Source organism: Hippocampus comes, unplaced genomic scaffold, assembly GCF_001891065.2.
Source record: "Hippocampus comes isolate QL1 unplaced genomic scaffold, H_comes_QL1_v1.1 scaffold261, whole genome shotgun sequence".
NCBI lineage: Eukaryota > Metazoa > Chordata > Actinopteri > Syngnathiformes > Syngnathidae > Hippocampus > Hippocampus comes.
This window is the reverse complement of record NW_017805824.1, coordinates 4,770,257-4,791,620: the sequence shown is the minus strand read 5'-3', so window position 1 is coordinate 4,791,620 and position 21,364 is coordinate 4,770,257. Positions and strand designations below refer to the sequence as shown.

Here is a 21,364-nt window from a genome sequence, read left to right as displayed (position 1 = left end):
CACACATGGAGCTGGAATTGAACCCGGTAACTCTGCACTGTGAGGCCAACGTGTTAACGTGTTTTCAATGAAGAAAAAAAAAACTACTATATGTCTTCACCAGAATTCACCTCAGTATGATGCAGTGCAGTTGTACAGGACTACATCCGTGCATGTTAAAACCATTTTAAAAATTAACTCAACCAATTTCATTAAAACCTAATGAAGTAGTGACTCATGGGCCATGATTTTGGGATCTGGATATTGTTTCAAATCTGGGATTTTATTTTCACATACATCCAAAAAGTTACGGTAATGATTAGGAAATGCAAAGTTACTGGACTGGCATTGCCCTAACGAACACAGCTGTAATCGGGAGCCAGTTAACGCGGCCAACCTACTGTAGTCACGATTCATGGCGGGTTTAGAATTCCTCTCTGCGGCGACTGACCAATCAGAGACGTTCACGACAAATAACCACTGCCAAAAAAATACAACTTCTCTAACCTATCGACGTCATGGGCATACAAACATAAAAAAGTGCAAATATGTAGCTGAATGTTGGTCGGTTAACTTTGAAAGCTCATTCCTGCATATGTAAAATGCAGATAAAGATGATTTTTCGACTCCATGGCCGAAACCTGTGTCTATTTGTCACACAAAAGTAACTATGTGTAACACTATTTTTGACACCGACTTAAAAAATAATAATAAAATGTCCCTCCCCCCGCCCCCCCAGCACATTTTTAAGATACAGTATTGTCATTTTTTGGTTTTTAATTTTGGCTGATAAAAACTTGGGCGATACCATGAATTTTTTCCTATGACATTTCCAGAAAAAAAACACCTGTTTCTGAACCAAACCCTTAAATAATAACTATTACTCAATATAATACAGTTTATATTATTATTATTATTCTTATGAAAACAGCAGGAAAAAATAAAGGCAGATTTGGAATGATCACCCCAAAAAAATCATTGAGAAAACTTGACTTAAATCTTTGATAAAAAAATAATTTTAAGTTTGTCGATCAGTGTTTTGCAAATGCATTGTAAAATAAAACGTGAGCAATAGTCTGAATTATAAAAAATAACCTTTTTATAATCCATATATTCAGTGCACGAAAAACCGAATATCAAAATTCACAAATTGATTCAAACATAAGATCAGAATGTTAAAAATTAATTAACATGGTCCTGTGACTAAGTATAATCTCCATTAGTTCACGTGATTTGTATAAATAATGTTGTAAATAAATTATGTGCCACTATTTCTCTGCCTCCAAAAGGATTGGTCTGCAGGTTGTCATACTTGCTGCTATTTGGGCCACTTGCATCTGCCATGAGGAGAGAGAAAACATCCATGCATTAGGACACAATTAAGTCCACATGGGAACCTCTCGTTGTGTAAAAGTTCCGTGTGTTTTATACCTGCAGGAGGAGGGGTCAAAATATTGACGTCTGTGAGAACAGATGGAGCTGTTGAGGTGACAGCGTTGAACCATTCTTAGTTGGGGAGTTGGATCAGCTCGTGGAATACAGTCACAACGATCCACGTCGATCTCACAGTCGGGCATCCATGAAGTCATTGGAAAATCTAAACAGGAGGTAACAATTATAGTTGCAAGTCAGTGATGGGAAAGGCAATTAGAATATTTATTTGATCTGCTTCATGTGGTTCTTGTGACTGTTTGCTTTTATTTATTCCGATATGTGGAAAAATTCACACCTTGCACCTTGGACACCTAATGCAATGTGACCAGAAAAACTAAACACTCACCTGGGCTACTATTAGAGGGGTACGGTATGCATTTGTCACTTGTACAATCCCAAATCCAACCGCTGACGCAAAGTCTCCTGGAATTCTCAGCCTCTGAAAGCTGTCCAATCAGAGAACAACTGAGAAAAAAAAAGTAGCCTATGTTCATACAGACTGTACATCAACCACGGCTTACATTTATTTGAGAGCCTGAATTGACAGTTTTCAGACTCACCCACTGCCCCTCTGAGGCTGAGCATTACGTCGTATAATGGCAGGCTCCATGCATTTGCATTCTGTATGATTCACAACTTTTATCAGCACAGGCTCCGGTACAAACTTGAATGGAATCACGCTGAGGACCTGAAATGTACGCCACCATAAAACGTATTGGATTTAATTTGCTCAAGAGCACAATGTCATTGAGAAATGCACTTACCGTTTTGTTGACCAGCGCTGTACTTGTGTTTCTGCATGTGACACCTTCTTGATTGCAGCAGCCACCACACCTGTCAGCAGGAAAATGAAAACATCGGTGGAATAACATCTGTCCAGTCGTGCGCCGAATTGTCTTACTGGTGTGGACCAAGAGTGTTGTAGGACATGGACCTCTAGCCGGATATCAAGGATGGCAGATAAATGATGCGTGATCCATACGACGGTGAATATCAAGTGAATGACGTGGAGGCGGTTTCGTGATAGACAAACCTGTGGACGGACACACAAGGTGGCTTGAAGAACATGGACGGGTCAGTACCCAGTTCCTTGGCCACATCCACACAAGTCTCTCTTGGCATGCATTGTGTCCGCTGCCACTCCTCATCTATGGCTGCATGGGAAACACAACGTGCTGTGAGGGGCCGTCAGACACACAATTGACAAGATTCTCTCTCTCTCTCTCTCTCTCTCTCTCTCTCTCTCCCTCACACACACACACACACACACACACACACACACACACACACACACACACACAAATGAAATGTTGGCACACAGAGCAATGAAACACTCTCATACACAGTACTGAAACCCTTCCACACCTAATTTCATGAACTGCGATCATCTTAATGGACTGAAATATTCCTTTCAGTTACGAGTTTAAGAGTAGATTCCATGAGAGCGTTTTAGTAGTATACAGCATGGGAACAAAAAAATGACAGCTACAGTGTGACAGTGATTCAGTAGTCTGCCTTAGAATTTTAGTAATGGATGTGAGCTTTTCAGTAGTCTGCATGAGAGCATTTTAGTCGTGTGTGTGTGTGTGTGTGTGTGTGTGTGTGTGTGTGTGTGTGTGTGTGTGTATGTGTGTGTGTGTGTGCGCGTGCGTGTGACAGTTTCAGCAGTGTGTATGAGAATATTTCACTAGTGTGCCAGAACATTTCATTAGTGTATGAGAGTGTGAAAAAAGTCAGTGCAGTGAATGAGAGTGATTCAGTAGTTTGCGCGTGTGTGTTTCATTAGGGCGCATGAGAGCATTACAGCAACGTGTGAAAGCATTTTAGTAGTGTATGAGAGCGAGTAGTGGCTGTGAGACTGTTTTACTAGAGTTTTTGTGAGCGTTTTAGTGGTTTTGTGTGAGAGCATTGCAGTAATTGTATGTGCTCAAACAATTCAGCAGCGTGTGAGAACGATGTAGTAATGCAAATAAAAATCAATCAGTGTAGTAAATGAGAGAGTTTCAGTAGTTGGCTGCAAGTATTTCATTAATGCACATGAGAGCATTCAGTTATGGCCTACATCATTTTAGTAGTGTATGAGAGCGAAAATAATCAGTAGTGGCTGTGAGACTGTTTTACTAGAGTTTTTGTGAGCGTTTTAGAGGTTTTGTGTGAGAGCATTGCAGTAATCTACGTGCTCAAACAATTCAGCAGTGTGTGAGAACGTTGATGTGGTAATGCGAGCAAAATTCAACACTGCAGTAAATAAGAGAGTTTCAGTAGTTGGCTGCAAGTATTTCATTAATGCACATGAGAGCATTCAGTTATGGCCTACATCATTTTAGTAGTGTATCAGAGCGGGAAAAAATACTCTGTGGTGCATTTGAGAGTGTTTTAGTAGTGGCTGTGAGTGTTTCAATTGTGTGAATGCGCAAAAGCTAATTTTATTCAGATGTGTGTGAGAGCCCTTTAGCAGTGTGTGAGAGTGTTTTAGTAGTGTGCTTGAGCAAAACATTTAGTGTGTGAGCATTTTGCTGAGGTATATGAGCGAAAAAGAATCATTCAATAGTGTGTTAGCGAGTGTTCTGTTGATGACTGTTTCAGTAGTTAGTGTGACAATGTTTCATTTGTGTGTGTGTGAGAGGTAGATCTAAAATTCATAGCCTACTTGTACACCAGCACTGGACATGACCTGCTGTCCTACCTTTGAGTATCTCCAAGCTGTAAGATTCTGCGGCGTAACGTGTCGAGCGGTGGGAGCCGGCCGAAGGTGGCGAGAAAAGAGAGTCCGACTGCTGCAGTCTCATGCGGCACTTCCACAACTTCCAGTCGGGGAAGTCTGCAAGTCTGAGCAGCTCGTCAAGGCTGGAGGCTGAGCGTACCTTCCTCTCCCACTGCTTCATTACCTGTAAAGACCACACTCTGTCATCTTTTCATTTACGGTACATGGTCACAAACATTCTAAAAACTGAATTCAAACAAGGCCTCAAGGTTATGTAAAGACTAAACTAATGTCTAAACTCAAATTTCTGACTTGTATTAAACCTCTATTGATTGTATTAATTTTTTTTTTTTTGCCTGATAGTAAGAAACAGAAAAGAATCAAACCCCCACTTCCAATGACGTTGAAAACAAAGATGATTTAGGCAACATTGAAGGGTGAAATGAAACAGCATCTGGCTGGGAGGGAAAGTAAAAACAGATTACAATGATTTGCAAATCCTTTTCAACTTGTCTTCAATTGAATACAGAACGAGGACAAGAACTATTGAGTGTTATTGTTTTTTGGAAATATTCTCTCATTTTGAATTTTATGTCTTTAACACATTCCAAAAATGCTGGAATAGGAGCAAGAAAAGCTTTGGAAATCACGCAAAACAATGCCCCATTTGGAACATTCCACAGGTGAAAAATTTAATTGGAAACCGGTGAGTGTCAGGATTGGGATACAAAAGGAGTATTATCAAGCAAGGATGGGGTAAGGTTCACACAACAACTTCTTGAGCAAATAGTCCATCAATTTAAGAATGATTCTAAATGCGCAATTTTAGGAAGTTTTTGCGATTTGGTCATCCATAGTCCATAATATCATCAAAAGACTTTGCACATGCGCGACTGATTTTTTGAGAATTTGGAGAAATCTTTGCACGTAAGGCCGAAAACCAACATTGAATGCCCGTGACCTTTGATCGCTCAGGCAGTACTCGCAGCATCATTGTGTAAAGGACTTTGCCACGTGGGTCAGGAACGTTTCAGAAAACCAGAATCAGTTATCACGGTTGGTCGCTACATTTATAAACGCAAGTTAAAACGCTACAATGCAAAGCGAAAGCCATAGATCAACATCGCTGGCTTCTCATTTGAGAGGCACTGACACAAAGTGGAAAAGTCTGCTGTGGTCTGACGAGCCCATGTCAACTTGTTTTGAGAAAAGAAACCATGCGGATTAGTTCAAAAGCCAGCATCTGTGATGGTTTAGGAGAGTTTTTCCGCCCATGGCATGGGTAGCTTGCACATGTGTGAAAATGGTGAAAGTTGCAGAAAGGTTTTGGAGCAAGATATGCTGCCATCCAAGCATTGTCCTTTTTAGGGACATCCCTGCTTTATTTCAACAAGACAATGGCAAGCCACATGTCCTGTGTGGCTTCGTAGTAAAGGACTGTATAAGACTTGCCCGCCAGCAGACCTGTGTCCCATTGAAAATGCACCAACTATGACAATGGAGACTACAGACTATTGAGCAAATAAAGATGTACATCAAACAAGAATGGGAAAGAATTCCACCCACAGAGATTTCACCATTCGTGTCCTCAGTTCCGGATTGCCTATTGAGTGTTGTTAAAAGGAACGGAGACGTAACAAAGTGGTGAACATGCTCCTGTCCCATTTTTTGGCAACATGTTGCAGGCATGAAATTCAAAATGAATTTATATTTGAAAAATAACCCCCCCCCCCCAAATGATCAAGTTTAAAATGAAATGTCTTTGTAATGTATTTAATCAAATCTAGGTCAAAAAGGATTTACAAATCCTTGTGCGTTTTACACAATGTCTTAACTTCACTTGAATTGGAGCTTGTCAATTTGCATGCAAACATCTTGTCTGACACAAGACTGAAACAATTTATCTTTGAGGGCTTGGTCAGTACTCAGAATCTCACAATCATGCAGCCAAGTGTCTGGTCTCCAGCATGTCATCACCTTCACAGCTCACTCTGTCGACACTCTCGTGTTGCGTGTGCATACTTACATAACACAATATAACCTGTGAGGCGGAGACAGCAATTCTCTCAAATCAAAAAATAGCTTTACTCCTCCAGCATGTACAAGAGAGCCACACGTGCTGTATGATTGGCCATCAGGGGCATAATTCCTTTCACACCCACTTGTGATTTATTTATTTTTTTAAACAAATACGAATGAAACATTCTCAGACACACTACTGAAACTGTCTTATGCACAAAACATTTTCAAATACACTATTGATTTTTTTTTGTCACAGAAACACACTACTAATATAAGAGTTTGTTCACACTACTGAAACGTGTCTTTCATTATGTGTATTTTGATAGTAGCATTTCAATTGTGTGCGAGAGCTTCAGTAGTGCATGTGATGGAAAATGCACTACTGTGTAAAGAGATTAGTAGTGTATGAGAGCATGCACCATACCCATCTTTTCATTTTCAACACCGCTTATCCTGAAGAGGGTCAGCGGGTTGCTGGAGCCCATCCCAGCTAACTTCGGGCGAAAGGTGGGCTACACCCTGAACTGATTGCCAGTCAGTTGCAGGACAAATATAGAGATGAACAAATACACATCTACGCCGTAAGAAATGATCCCACGCTGCCCGTTCACAAGTCAGGCGAGTGTACCACTATACCATCAACAATGTACTGTATATGAACTGAGAAAGAAAAAAAAATATCAGTCGAGCATGTGCAAACTTTTCAGTGGTGAGTGTGAGTGTTTTCGTAGGATTTTATATATATATATATATATATATATATATATACACACACACACACACACACACACACACACACACACACACACACACACACACACATATACACACATACATTCACACGCATACATAACTCAGTAGTTTGCGATGACATTTCAGTACTGTGAATTATTGAAGGGGGAAGTGAAACGACAGACCTCTGGCTAGGAGTGAAAAATAATGGAATCAAGGTAGAGATAATGGAAGTTGGAAAAAAAAATATCAAAGTACAGTTGTCACTGATTCAAACATCGTAGCTTCTTATTTCAATGATTCAAGAGAATCCCCAACTACCTCAAATCGCATCTTTTAGGACATTTATTTTTTTCGACCAAAAAAAAAAAAAACACTCAGGTGCCATTGGTATGTGGTCGGTGTGTGACTGCTTTTTACTGAGGTTCGTTTATCATTGGTGACTGTCAATGGTGTTTTTTTTTTTTTAATGTAAGACTTCTATTTAAGTACAGAGTGAGAGTGCCACTTCTGGTTACAGTGAAGTATGCTTTGCAGGTTAGCATTCACCCGCCTGAAGACCGCATCTATCTATCCATCCATCCATCCATCATCCATTCACCCAACGCACTCCAACCGCACTACAAGCTCTTGCGACTTTTGTGTATGAAGACAAAAAGGTCCACTCACCCTACTTCCAACCTGTCTTTGCAGGCCGAGGCCCCCATTGATCCAGCTGAGCTCCACCAGCAGAGTCACCAAGCAGGAGGTTCGATAAAGAGTCTGCTTCATCTTCACCAGCATCCCCTGGATCCTCTGCTCTGGCCTCTGAGCAGCACTCGCTATGAACTTGTCTTCCTTTTCACAGCTGGCTACCTCTCTGAGGGCCAGACCAGCTGATCTCTAACGTGTATGTGCTGCATAAACTCTCAACCCTGCTCTGTGGGTGTGTCTGTGTCTGCGTGAGCCAGACGCAACCTGTCACAAAAGCAGCCCCCAGACACCCGCCAGCCAAATGGAGGGGCTTTACAACTCGGAACGTCTTATTTGTGCAGCTTTGATGCGGTGTTCACTTGAGTAAGTAGGCAATGAGCTAGAAGCTGAAAAGGACCTCATAAAATTCTGAGTCCCTTGAAGGCTTCTTATCACCCACCTTCTCCTTTGTCCAAATGGAGCCAGCAAAAAGCTCGGAGAGAAGTTCAGTCTGTTTCCTTTCTCTTTGGTTATGAATCTAAGTTAGTCATTGGCTGCCTTACACCTACTGTACCTCTTAATCCACAAAATGTTTTTTGCCTTATTTGCTTTGAGCTCTCAACCTTTCCTTTCAGAGCTGTTAAATCCCATCATCATGAATTTCTTCTGCACACACACAAGCACTAACATGTGTTTTAAATGTGATCCAGACCTCTGTCACATGAGAGGGGGCAGACAAGCAACTTGCACCGCCCCATGATGTCCCACAGATGATACCCCTCCTTACTTGGAGGAAATCACCATTAAGGAAGATATTTCATTGAAGCCCGAATCCCATCGAGCGACGAAGGTTTGAGTGTTTGCAAAGGTAGCAAATTTTTTTGTCAGGGTTCGTTCAACGTCGCCGACTTTTGCAAAGACATTCAAAAAAACGTTTTTCTTGTAGCCAAGAAATTTTTAACATGTTCAAAATTTTTTCTGCATATTATTAGAACGTCGATGCAAACATTTGCGACCTTGAATGAACCCTGATGAAAAATCAACATTCGCTACCTTCGCAATCACTCGCAAACGTCAGTGGCATAGACTTGGGCTTGTAGAATCTAATGAGATCCAGCAGAAGAGTTGAACAATTTCCGATGAAAAGGACAACACACAGTCAGAGTCATCAAATTATCAGTTGTGTTCTGAATTCAAAACAATTTTAATATTATTAACAAGTAAACCTCGCCCCACAACTCCAAAATACAGGGGACTGTATTATGAGGACTAGTACAAGACAGAATAAAGAATTAAATAAACTTCCATAATGGGATTTGGTCATTTGTGCTGGGATACCTAATTCATTTATATGCAGTTCGGAAATGACACATTTAGTAAAATTACAATTTCTTTTACTTCCACATAATTATATTTTGTGAACACATAAAAAAATATTCAAGACAATGTTGGATGCAGCGTCCTTCAAGTGGCTTGCAAAAGAATACGGGGAACTGATTTAAATGTACAAACCTCTATTTATTTATTTAAAAAATTCTTTTAAAAATTCTATATATTTGTTTTGCACAGCTCAGTTGTATTTGACTTGTTAGGACAATATATTGACTTGTAATCTTTTAGAACTGTTTGTTTTGGTGCAGTTTTTATTCACCTTTTACGCACTAAGCATTTTCAATGAATCATTATTTATAAGTATAAGTAATTTTGTTTTATTGTCATTTTCGTAAGTGCAGTGTTAATGTTCAAAATGTGTATGACATTACAATGGCTTACAACAATTTTAAATAAACCTTTTAGAAATAAAACCTCAGTTCCATTTTTTTGGAGCACTTGATGTTGGTAATTGTGGTAGCACTTCGAGAGCGAGAATATTATTTTCAGATGGCATACGGCATAGAAAGGTTTAAAAACTACTGTGCTAGGGTGTTGTTGTTCTAATAAAATGGAATGTAAATTTACTTTATGACCAAAGAAAGATTACAAAAATAGATGCAAGTAGCAAATAATATATTTTGTACAACATAATGGTCAAAAAGAATCTCGGATCTGAGATCGCCAGTTTAAGGCTCGCTCAAAGCCATTTTGACCATTTCTGTAATCACTGATAGCCTGGTTGATCTCTTCCTGCGTGTTCATTACAAATGGACCTGAAGAGCAAACACATGAAGCGTTTGTTCCATTTAGTATACACACATCGGAATGTTGTTGACAAACAAATGAACAAATGTACCATGCTTCACGACAGGCTCATTGATGGGTTCTCCAGCTATCAGGACAAAATGGCAAATGTCGGAACCCTGAAGAGAAAATAAAAGAAGTGGACTGAAGTAGAATGACACAGAAAGAGAGAGTATATAGAGCAGGTGTGTCAAAATCATTTTTGGTGCGGGCCACATTTTAGTAAGCGTTTCACTTGGAGGGCCATTCTGACTGAATCCATATAAAGAAGTCAAGAAGAGCTGTTGATTTAACTATTGTTTAAGTTACGATCATGAGGAGTTTGGCAACAAGAAAATGCTCAGAATATATCTCTTATTTATTACATATGTGAATTTAAATTATGAGAATTTTGATAGACATTTTAGAAAGGATCATGGAAGTTGACATGTTTGATCTGCTTTTGTGGGCCACATAAAATGAGGTGGCGGGCCAGATCTGGCCCCCGGGCCTTGAGTTCGACACCTGTGATATAGAGTATCTCTTACCTTGTTTTCAAATCGAATACTGTCCCCATCTCCAAAAACCACCGTGTGATGGGGCTCCACCTTCTGCTGCTCCTCATCAGGGCCTTCAAGAGAACAATGTCCAACTGGAACACCTCAGTCTCATTAAATTGATCCCCAAAAATGATCCAAGTGACAAGTATTTGACTCATTGTTATTGTGCCATTGAACATGTGGTGTTGGACGCTAATGCAATTAAAGTCAAATGCCTATTGTTTTGGGTTCATAAACACATCTGAGAGCAATTTTGCCCAATCTGAGAAAGGCTTGCTTGTCACTAATAAAACCTTTATGACATTTTTGGAGGGAGAAATAGATGTCTCACTGGAAATAGCAGTTTTTGTGTAAAAGCGTTTCGTCTCTCACACAAAACCAGATCAAGTGCAAACAGGGCCCCCGTGATACCATTCCAGAGACATTGTCCCCAATGTCCACGAGATGCTGCAAAGGCATATTAACAAGGACAGCCCCACAACATACAGAGCCTTTAGGAACGCTGGACAGATCTCATCCACCTCTGGAGTTTGGCCACTGAGGAGCTTTTTAACCACCTCGGTGACCAAAACCACAGAAATAAGAGAGTGCACCTCAGACATGTCCGAAACATGCCATTCCAGGTCTCATTGTCATTGCCCATTGAGCATTAAAGTCCCCCAACAAAACAAGGGAGTCCCCAGAGTGGGTGCTCTCCACCATCCCCTTCCATGACTCCAAGAAGGGTCGGTACTCTGAACTGCTGTTTGGTGCATAGGCACAAACAACATTCGGAACCCATCTCCCCACCTGAAGGCAGGAGGCTATCGTCTCGTCCACAGGGGTAAACTTTAACGTAAAGGAACAGAGCTGGGTCAGCAATAAGTATGCCCTCACCTGCAGCGCACCTCTCACCATGGACAAACCACAAAACAATACCTGGTATCGGTGCTCGCCCATCCTTCGGTAAAACTATTCCCAAAATCTTTTGAATGTGGTCTCTCTATATCTCAGATTTTCACCTATAATTGCAGGTGAGGCTAAAAGGGGGTTGTCTGTACACAATTAATTTTGATTCCATGTTAACAGCAAAATGTTACATGACGGAAATAAAACAAGAGTCGTTCCTGTTAAAAGTCTAGGACTCACCAACATGAATGGTTCCTGACAGAGTGTAAATGAAGGCAGTCCATCCTGTGAAAATTCAAACAATTATTTAAGTGGTACGGCTTGCATGTGGCTAACAAAAGTAGAGATAGTTCCCTTTATAAAGCATGAATCATCTAAGTGGAGAATAAAGTAAACATAACATAAACATCAACACGTTACTCATTTGATTGCCAAATATGTCAAATCTGACCAACAGAATACTTTTTATATTTTAAAGCCCAATAGTTCTCCATTTGATAGAAACTAGGGCCCGACTGATCTGTATATTTTGAGGCCGATGACGATTTTTAGCAGAGAAAAATATAGAAGACCGATTAATAGGCTCATTCATTGAAAAAAGGTAGATTTTTATCAGAATGCATCAAATAACATCCCCATTTAACAGATTATTTTGGTTGATGGTTGAAGGGCCGTAATCGGCTAATTAGTCAGTCATCCGATTAATTTTAATACTTCTTTTCTATGGACCACAGCAGAACGATTTCAATAACCAAACCTCTTCCATACATTCAATATACCTTATGACTATTATTTACCTGATGGGACTGGCTGTACATGTTGGGCTCCAATCTTCAGCACAAAATCCAAATACATTGTCGGTGTCCTTGTGTAGACCTTGGACTGTAATACGGCGTAAGTCAATACGCAAACCAATGGAACACACTGTATAGAGGAGAAACAAGCAGAAACCTTTGCTCCTAAGGCTTCTCCAGATATCACAGCCACAGTGACCCCACCGTGAGTCACTTTGGGGATATCTGAGCTCTGCAGTTCCTGATAGGCTGGTTCCACCATCTTATTCTGCCTGGACAGGTTCACCCACAGCTGCAAACCCACCAAGGGTTCCTCAGACATGGGCATCTCAGCATGAACCACTCCCCGTCCTGCAGTCATCCACTGATCGCGCGCACACACACACACACACACACACACACACACACACACACACACACACACACACACACACACACATTTTCACATCTTTTGAAGCAGAGCAATTATCACGTAAACCTAATTAACCCTCCTGTTACCTTCAATTGTATTTACATCTGTTATCTTTGGTGCTCATTTGAGCACAGCAATTTAACCAGACAGAAAGTGATGAAGGTATCTATGTTGCTGAACTTACGAGGTCCTGTACATTGTGTGTTAACTCTCCAATTAGACCAGTGGTTCTTAACCTTTTAAGAGGTCCTGAACACAACCAGTTAATATGCACATGCACCGAACCCGTCATGAGTGAAAAATAAATACATATATATTTTTACAAATTCAAGATATAAAAAAAACCCCGCATTTATTAAAAACAGAAAAAAGTTAATAACATTTCAAGGGATAAGTATACTCTTTTTTTTTTAAATGAACGACGTACTATCACGACAGTGACACGCTGACTACGAAGCAAACTAAATTTCCCACAGCACTGATTAGACAACCAATGTCATGTGATCATCTGCAGCCAATGATGGCCAAGCGGGTGTGTCATAACTAATAAACATGTTGAGTTGCGTGTGTCTTACCCTTCATGGCAGAGGCTCCGTCGAACCCCTGAGACCGACTCACCGAACTCCTGGGGTTCGATCGAACCCAGTTTAAGAACCACTGAATTAGACCATTATATCAAACAATCCCCAACCAGTACAACCAGAACACCAGTTACGGGATTTTTGAGAAATATACAGATGACCATAAAATCTCACTGATTTACATTAACCTGGAAAAATATATATTTTTAGTCTTTTAATGTCTCTGAACCAGGCCCTGCCGCGAATAGTAAAAATCCAAAAGTAATCGATGCCCTTAACCCCTCAAGAAAGGTTAAGATTCCACAAGATGGTGGCAAAAACAGCTCCTCTATTAGACAGGTCAGTGGTGTGGTTAACTGAAGCTCCTCTGCTCACTTCAAGTTAGTTCCTTGGCATCGCTGTGCCACAAGATGGAGTCAAAGCAATACTTTTATATTAGGCTTGGCTTTGGTCTGAGCATAAAAACATCAAATGGGTGAGTTTCTTAGTGATAACAGAGGACTGCGAATTTGCGAATGCCGAAAACGTGACAATTTGGCGGTTAATGCATATTATTTCAAAATCCATATTTGTTCGAGCTAAAACATCTGGAATGAAAAACCGTTTCTGTTACCAAGAATAGTAAACTGTGTGAGGTTTGAGCTCAAATTGACCAGATGTAAAAAACAAAAACAAATAACATTCAAGAAGGGTTTTTAAAAGTAAAACCATTCATAATCATCCTCCAACTTTAGGACATTGAAAAAATATCTTCACATTAATTTTGTTGAACTTTGTGTCTATCCGATTGGCACCGGTCAATTTGGAAAGGTCATGAAATATCGAGCAAAAAATATAAAATGTCAATCATATCCTTAGAGATGTTAATCATATAATGAGTTCTAATTTACCTCAAACGTAATGGCAGTATAAAAACAGTATGAGACACATTCCTCATTTTAGTTATTATAAATGTGAAAATTAATTTGTATTATTTAAAGCTGATTGTGATTTGGTAAGCTTTGAAGACAAAGTAAGCTTTCATCATCTTGTGTATTTTATTTTATTTTTTTTAATGCTCACCTACAAACTTGCTACCAACGCTTTTTGCGACAGACTGGCATGGCATTTCTCCTCTAAAATTCAGCCCAATAATGTTGGAAAATAATTACTTGCAGATCTCCAGGTTTCAGTCGCCCCGAATGGCCACAGAAGTCTTCATGGGCTATGGCCCCTTCCAACACGTACGTTACCTGTTGGGGGAACAACACAGTGAAGGTGTAGAAGATAACACAGCAAATGTTGACGCGGCAACGCTATACTGCCAATCAATCTTCCTAAAACTGTGAAAAATGGTCAGCAGAACAAGCTCACTCGGACAGATAAGACCTCCACCATCTGGAAGATTAAAGGACGTTTCATCTTGATCCTGAGGACAGTTTCAAGGCAACAAAATGTCATAACATTGAACATAAGCACAACAGGCGGCTTTCTCAGTGAGCTTGACCGATGGCGATGGAGAGGCAGTCAAAATATCGGAAAAGTAGGTTCTTGAATTTGCTCTCTGGGCACAACTTGAAGTGTCCATCATCCCCGCTGGTGCTGCGATCACAGCAGTGATGGGATAAGAGCAGTGGTCCAGTTTCGTGAAAAAGGCAGGATCTGATCTGAGTGCTTTATCTTTCCAACAACAATAACATGAAGATGATTAGAACACACCTAATTTTATTAAAACGCAATTTTTAAGTATTCCTTCTTACCTGTTCTCACTCTTTCTCGCATAGTTCTGCACATAAGTGCCAAAGCACGTTTGCTTCTAGTTGTTTCTAATTCCCATTTTAAAATTTATGATCTCACTGACACATAAAACAAAAGAGAATTACAGTTTAAACACCTGTAGGTTCAACCATATGATTCAGTCACACAATGTAAACATCAAATCTGGGTGACAAATGGTGTTTTGCTGAGCTTTGTTCTGACATTGAATATACACTGAAGCATTTTTTTTTAAAATATAATAATAATATTACTTTTTAATATCCAAATGAACAAGCCAACAAACTGAACCTTGTTGGAGAGAATCACATTAGATGAAGTGTCATGTTCCAGGTCTTGTTCATGCAGATCGTGCCGCATGTGTTTTTGTATGTGTGTGTGTGTGTGTGTGTGTGTGTGTGTGTGTGTGTGTGTGTGTGTGTGTGTTCCTTTTGGCTGCCCCAGTGGCCAAGAGAAGAGCTGAGCTCAGGGTCGGGAATTCAATAGGGAAAGAATTTAATGGGGAACATCTGAAAGCTCGACTTCCTACTGCGAGCCTCCTGTGATCTTTCAGCACAGCTGTATCTTCTCCAAAGTCACGAGAATGTGAGCAAACACACCTGCAGAAAGGCATGCTGGGAGTACAGCCCAAAACACCCACACTGGGAGATTAATCTGGAACGTTTGCGATAAAGTTGTTTTAAGTTTGTGTTTGTAGATCCAGTGAACCCCCTTGCATCCTCACTAACCATTGCCACGGTGATTAATGTCCAGCCCATAAGGCTTAGAATTAATAATAATAATTAATAACAATACATTTGATTTGCAATGTACTTTACAATACAAAGTGCTACAGAGAATTTAAAGACAAAGTAATAAACAGAAAAGGCTACAGCTGACAACTGGTGAAAATAAAAGCACACTTGGAGTCAGGAAAAAAGTAGAGGTTTAAAATGTAAAATGAATAGAAAGGTTTTTAGCTTCCTTTTGAAGGTCTCCAAAGTTTGAGGAGACCTCAGAAACTCAGGGAGTGCATTCCAGAGTCGTCATGCCACCGTTTTGGAAAGCCTTCTCTCCCGTCATGGTGACCTTAGTCCTTAGACCGGAGTTTCCTTGTGGAGTTACGTGGGCTGAAAAGCTTGCTCAGGTATAAGAGGGCATTTCCATGAACACACTTGTGGGTAAGTAGGTAGAGTTTCTAGTGAGATTGGGAGAAAGTAGGTAGCCAGTAGAGAGTCTGGAATAGGTGTAAAATGGTCGTATTTACGAGTCAGGATCATGGCAGCGCAGTTTTGTATGCGCTGGAGTTTTTGCAGGCTCCTGCTTGAGACCCAGACGGGAAGTGAGTTGCAGTAATTCAGCCTGGATGAGATGAAGGCATGGACCAGTTTATTAGCATAAAACAAAGAGGAGAAAGGGTGGAGTTTGGCAGTGTTGAGATGAAGGAAGGAAACCTGTGAGATGGCAGGTGTGGGTGTCAAAGGAAAGATGAGAGTCAAACTTGACACCTAGGTTTGTGGCAGTGGGGGAGAAGAGAATGTTGCGGCCAGAAATAGTGATGTTTGTGATGGGGAATGACTGACTTTGGCGCTCTTTAACTGGGTGAAGTTGGATGTCAGCCATGGCTTCATCTCCTCCAGGCCGGCACTGAAAGCAGTTGTTGTGGCTGAGGGTGATAAGCGATGAGCGTCATCAACATAGTAGTAATAGTAAACACCATGCCTGCTGATGAGCTGACCCAGGGGAAGCATGTACTGTAATTGGTAAAAAGGACTGGCCCAAAAAATGAACCCTGTGGCACCCCACCCATGTGGCAGTGTAGGGTAAGCATCTTGAGTTCCCCTGGGAGAGACACTTAGCTCTACCTGTGAGTTAAGACTGAAATAATTTGGAGATGGTTCCAGAGATTCTCACAATGGACTGGGGCCACTGCAAAAGAAAATTGTGGTCCATTGTGTCAAAGGAAGCGGAAAGGTCAAGGAGAACAAGAGAAAAGGGGGAGCCAAGGTCAGCAGTCACTAGTAGGTCATTGGGAACCCTTGTGAGAACTGTCTGGTATTGTGTGCTCTGCAGGAACCGGATTGAAATGATCATACTCATTGTGAGTGTCGAGGCGAGTGTAAAGTTGAGCAGCAACAACTATAACCTTGGAAATCTTCCGGGTTTCGTGGCCGTGAAATAAGGCAGAGCTGAAGAGAAAAATTTATAATAGCAGCGATGAGTGGGTTTATTGCTGTGACTGGCTGAAATTGTTTCTCACTTTCAAAAGGGAAAGGGTGTCTCCCAGACGAAGCTCGCCCGAGACTATGATTTGGCAAAGTCAACCATTTCGACAATTTTCCGTAATGGCAACGACATCATGGCAGAGTTCGTGGCCAACAGATTGAGAGATGATCGTAAATGGCTTCGGGGCGTGGCACATCCAGAACTGGAGAAGGGACATATCATTTGCTAACTGAATGGTCATTTATTGATTATTTAGTTTGAATATATGTATTTTGATCAGTGTCTGTTCGATTTGCGACAGTGCCTGATACCAAGAAGACATGATTACACTGACTCGTGGTTTCTTGTACTATACTGAACCAACTGCCTGCTTCTAAGTTTTGCTGTAATTAAGCTACTATTTTCTCAAATGCATTTAGCCACATAAAGAAAATAAAAACTTTTTCATGGTTCTGCACAGTTGTTCGCATTCAACATAATGCATAAGCAATAAATAAATTGTACATTTATTTTCACACATTTTCAAGTCATTCTAAATATGCAATGTGTGTATTGGAGGAGTAAGGGACGGGGGGAGGCTGGCTTGGGACAGACCACTTGTGCTCGCCTTTGCATCTGCCAAGCAGTGATTGTCACATCTAACAGTTTTGAAATTTGACTTTAATTTAATCCACTTTAAAGATGAACCATAAAGTGGTGAAAGGAATAATTATGCCATGGAGATGGTGCATTTGTGATACTCGTGAATGACGTGACGTCATCCTTAGTACCAGTCTCCATTAAATGATGACACCTTGCACCTCTGTCAATCTCCTCCCTCCTCAATGAAATTTCTAGCATGTAAACAGAGGAGCCAAGAACGAGGACCAAAAAAAAGTTGTAAATGAGATGAGCTCTTGGTGTCAAGTAACTGTGTTGATGTGAGCTGAGAAGTTTCATTTGAAAAAATAATGCTTTGCCACCTTCTTGCGAGATCTACAGGCAATTAAAAAACTTTATAGGACCAATTCCTGATGAGTCTCGCTGGAACATGTATTTAAACTCAGTTAATTTTAAAATATACTGAATATGTTTTAAAAAGTATTTAAATACAGGATGACTATAGTTTATAATCACATCTGTCATAATGTGGCTCAATGATTATAGCAAATATTTTCAAAAGTCTATACCGTTTCAAAACCTCTGTGAGGGTGGTCTGGAAAACCTGCAGGCTTGCAGACACGAAACTCATCCAGCATCAGAAAAGGATCCAGGTTCTCCAACTGGGAGAGACATTTGGGAATAAGATCATGCCTAATAGAATGAAAGTTGATGTATTCAGAAAGTAGTGATAACTCAAAACATATTTATCATACGTACCTCTTTTCTACCAATGCTTCTGCGAACACGAGCGCCAACTCCCTCAGTCTGTTCAACACTCAGTACAGTTTTCTCCACTTTTCTCATGTTTATTGTGCTGTAAAATAATATTAGTATTACTATTATGATTATTATTCATAATTACAATTATAATACTAATCATAAGAATAATAATAACAACAATAATAATATGTAAAACCATGACTGCTATATACAAAATCTACATTGTAAAATTTCCAGATAACAGTAACATTATTATAAATGTGAATAATTGGGGGTTTGAAAATAATGGTATGGGTTCGAAGCTTGGTACCCTTCTACTGTTTCTTTTGCACTGAATTTTTCACCAATTTAAATTAAAACCCTGACTTCAACCATCACAACCGCTACCTGTTCCCATCCCACGAAATGTATTGGTATCTAGTAGTAAAATCTAGATCACAATAATACAGTATAATGAAGACTAACCAGCGGTAGATTTAGAATAAAAAGATTTTTTTTAATTAATTATTTCAGCCGGAGTCAGCTGATCACTAAATCGCGTTCCAGTGACGTCATCTCCATGCTGCATTTACAATCATTTTGGTGTTTGTGAATGCTCAACACGCGAAAAGGATTCATGCATGTCATTGAAAGCAAAAACAAGAACAGATTACAACTGTCTTCGCTAAATATTTGAAACTGCGTTTCCCATGTACGACGTGTTTGAAAATGAAGAGGAAAGTCGCACCTTGAAATTTGTTCGAAGCAGATTCGATATATTTCTAGACGCGAGCAAGCAATATTTAATTTTGCAGATATAATTTAATTCACACACTCACCTTCAAAATAGTGAATCCAAGTGTCTGCGTTATTTTCTACTTACTTGCAGCAGCAAAACCCGGAAGTCATTCGGTGGGCGTGGCTATTAGTCACAGTGACGCAGCGATTTCTTGCCCAAAGAATTTAATCCAGCAGGACGTAAACATAAACAGAAATATAATCATTCAGTACAGTACGTGTACACCGTATAACCATGGCAAATACTTCTAATAGCTTTTCCATAACACTCTTCTGCAGAAGTATTCACACTTTGTAGTTAAATATAAGTACAGATGCTTAAAAAAAACAGAAGTAGAAGTGCTTCTTTCATTAAGAAACGTAGAAAAAAATAGACTGAAAAGCACATACGTACACATTAAATATGCATTTTTCAGGTACAAAACAATACCACAAGCAAAATAGTTTATTTAAAAATTTGTCTTTATTATTAATTTGGGTGGGTGACTGGTTAGCACGTCCGACTCACAGTGCAGAGGCAGAGGGTTTGATTCCGGCCCCGGCATTCCTGTGTGGGGTTTGCATGTTCTCCCAGTGCCTGCGTGGGTTTTCTCGGGGTACTCCGGTTTCTTCTCACATTCCAAAAACATGCGTTGCAGGTCAATGGAATACTCTAAATGGTCCCGATGTGAGTGTGGGCGTGAATGGTTGTTTGTCCATGTTTCCCCCTGCTGTCAACCAATTCAGGGTGTACCCCACCTGCTGCCAGGGGGGACCATAATTACAAGGTTGCCTGTGACATAAAGTTTGACACATCTGCTCTATTTTACTGAACAGTGAATAATCAAGTGTTCGAATGAGTATTTGTAACCTTGGTGTTGTGTACACTGTAATCATTTGCAATGCATATCTCTGTCATGTGCAACAAAGTCGGGTGACAATTCAGATTTTAATCACACCATGAATTGGAAAAACTGCTTTTCATGCTTCAAACAGTTACACAAAAGACAGAAAAGGACTACACCAAGAACCTGAACTGAGAAGTGACACTCGCATTTGAAAGCAATGAAAAAAAATCAATGACCCAATGATCACCCAGAGATTTATGCCTTTTCTGAATGTGACCCAAAATGGTACGGAAATTTTGAAATGTCATTCTTTTGTACATGTGTTAAAAAGTTTATGCATGTGTTAAAAAGCGTATGCACACTGAGGCTGCTTCAGGTTAAATTTTACCGATATAAGCATGGATAATGAACAATTAAAAAAAAAACACATAAATGGCAAAATAGGTTGCATGTGATGGTACATCGGTAGTGTCAGGGTGACTGAAAAGCTCTGCAAAAGGTCACCTATGTGAATCACTACCTTATGGGTCCTTTGAGGAACATGCTTGCATCCATGTTGTAGTTAGAGCCATAAAAGTCCTTGCATTTGCTGAATATATTCTTCAGTTTTGGATCTTCCGGCTTTCAGCTCAGTCACCTCCAAGTTGTTGTGATGGTGCAGGATGTGCTTGGCAATTCTCATACTGGCTGCCTGTCCACCTGCCAGGTTTACTGCATGAGGTCCAATCTGTCAGTGGGCAAGAGGAACAATGCACATTGATTCTCTGCTGTCTGTTAAGTAATTAAGGTATTGTTGAACACTCTAAAATATTACCTGAAGAGCAGTGTACTGCCCCATCAAGTATAGAGGGCATCCCTCTGTCCACTGTAAACTCTCTGATATGCATGGCCAGCCATCAAGTACCTTTATGGGAACGCATGTACAGTTGTTTTGTTTTTTTGTAGTAGTTTGGCATTTGCAAATTTGTCTAGTCACAGATATTTGAGGGCGAGCCACACGCGGTAATTTATTGAAGAACCTGCACATTTACTGTTTTTGTGCTCAAGACAAAGCAAAGTTGAATATTTTTTTAAAAAACTGCTTTAGCGTCATCTGGCGGCATCTACAGGTAATTACAAATCTTTTATGGGGGTAGGTGTCAATTGTGTCAATTACTAGCTTCAGGACAGTGGCGGACCCTGAGGGCCAGCAAGGCCTTCTCTGCTGGCCTAAACATTCTCAGAAAAGTAAATTTACTCTTATGTATTTTATGTTATTTTATAATTTATTATAAGTTATTTTATTTTCATAAATATGTAAACAAAATTATTCTCTGTATTCTTTACCTCATATTATTTCCACTTAGTTGAGTGGCTTTCAATGTTATTTTAAATAACATTGAAAGCCACTCGATAAATAACTTATTTATTATGGTAAAGTTTTTAACGAATCATATATCAGCTAGCTTGCGTTGCCAGGTAAATTAAAGTTGCTCGGGGGCTTCAGGTTAAACAGAGCAGGCC

At 40.0% G+C, this 21,364-nt stretch overlaps 3 protein-coding genes across 5 annotated transcripts in view; all 3 read right to left on the bottom strand.

Annotated features, from left to right (window-relative positions):
- Positions 1-1,056: 1,056 nt before the first annotated feature.
- On the bottom strand, positions 1,057-8,977 carry vegfd (vascular endothelial growth factor D). Its single transcript, XM_019886926.1, has 8 exons — positions 7,541-8,977; positions 4,100-4,301; positions 2,447-2,567; positions 2,178-2,247; positions 1,974-2,101; positions 1,760-1,878; positions 1,411-1,576; positions 1,057-1,316 (listed from the first exon to the last, which is right to left on the bottom strand). Exons 1-8 carry the CDS (start codon positions 7,652-7,654, stop codon positions 1,298-1,300), a joined length of 939 nt encoding a protein of 312 aa, XP_019742485.1. The 5' UTR covers positions 7,655-8,977; the 3' UTR covers positions 1,057-1,297.
- A 108-nt stretch (positions 8,978-9,085) lies between these two features.
- On the bottom strand, positions 9,086-19,181 carry pir (pirin). 3 transcript variants are annotated; one of them, XM_019886927.1, is made up of 10 exons: positions 19,076-19,181; positions 18,255-18,351; positions 18,065-18,157; positions 14,087-14,167; positions 12,100-12,306; positions 11,946-12,030; positions 11,389-11,433; positions 10,249-10,352; positions 9,774-9,840; positions 9,086-9,690 (listed from the first exon to the last, which is right to left on the bottom strand). In XM_019886927.1, the coding sequence occupies exons 2-10, from the start codon at positions 18,339-18,341 to the stop codon at positions 9,572-9,574; spliced, it is 888 nt and encodes a 295-aa protein (XP_019742486.1). In that variant the 5' UTR covers positions 18,342-18,351; positions 19,076-19,181; the 3' UTR covers positions 9,086-9,571. The 3 variants fall into 3 exon arrangements, with proteins under 3 accessions (XP_019742486.1, XP_019742487.1, XP_019742488.1); XM_019886928.1 differs by having other exon boundaries at positions 10,249-10,331; XM_019886929.1 differs by lacking the exon at positions 11,389-11,433 and having other exon boundaries at positions 10,249-10,331.
- A 561-nt stretch (positions 19,182-19,742) lies between these two features.
- Positions 19,743-21,364, bottom strand: part of LOC109525972 (uncharacterized) — a 9,289-nt gene continuing 7,667 nt past the window's right edge. The window contains exons 9-10 of the mRNA XM_019886930.1: positions 20,676-20,765; positions 19,743-20,588 (exon numbers count right to left, since the gene is read on the bottom strand). Of these exons, the coding sequence (XP_019742489.1) occupies positions 20,424-20,588; positions 20,676-20,765 (255 nt within the window). The 3' untranslated portion in view covers positions 19,743-20,423. The remainder of the gene's footprint in view (positions 20,589-20,675; positions 20,766-21,364) is intronic.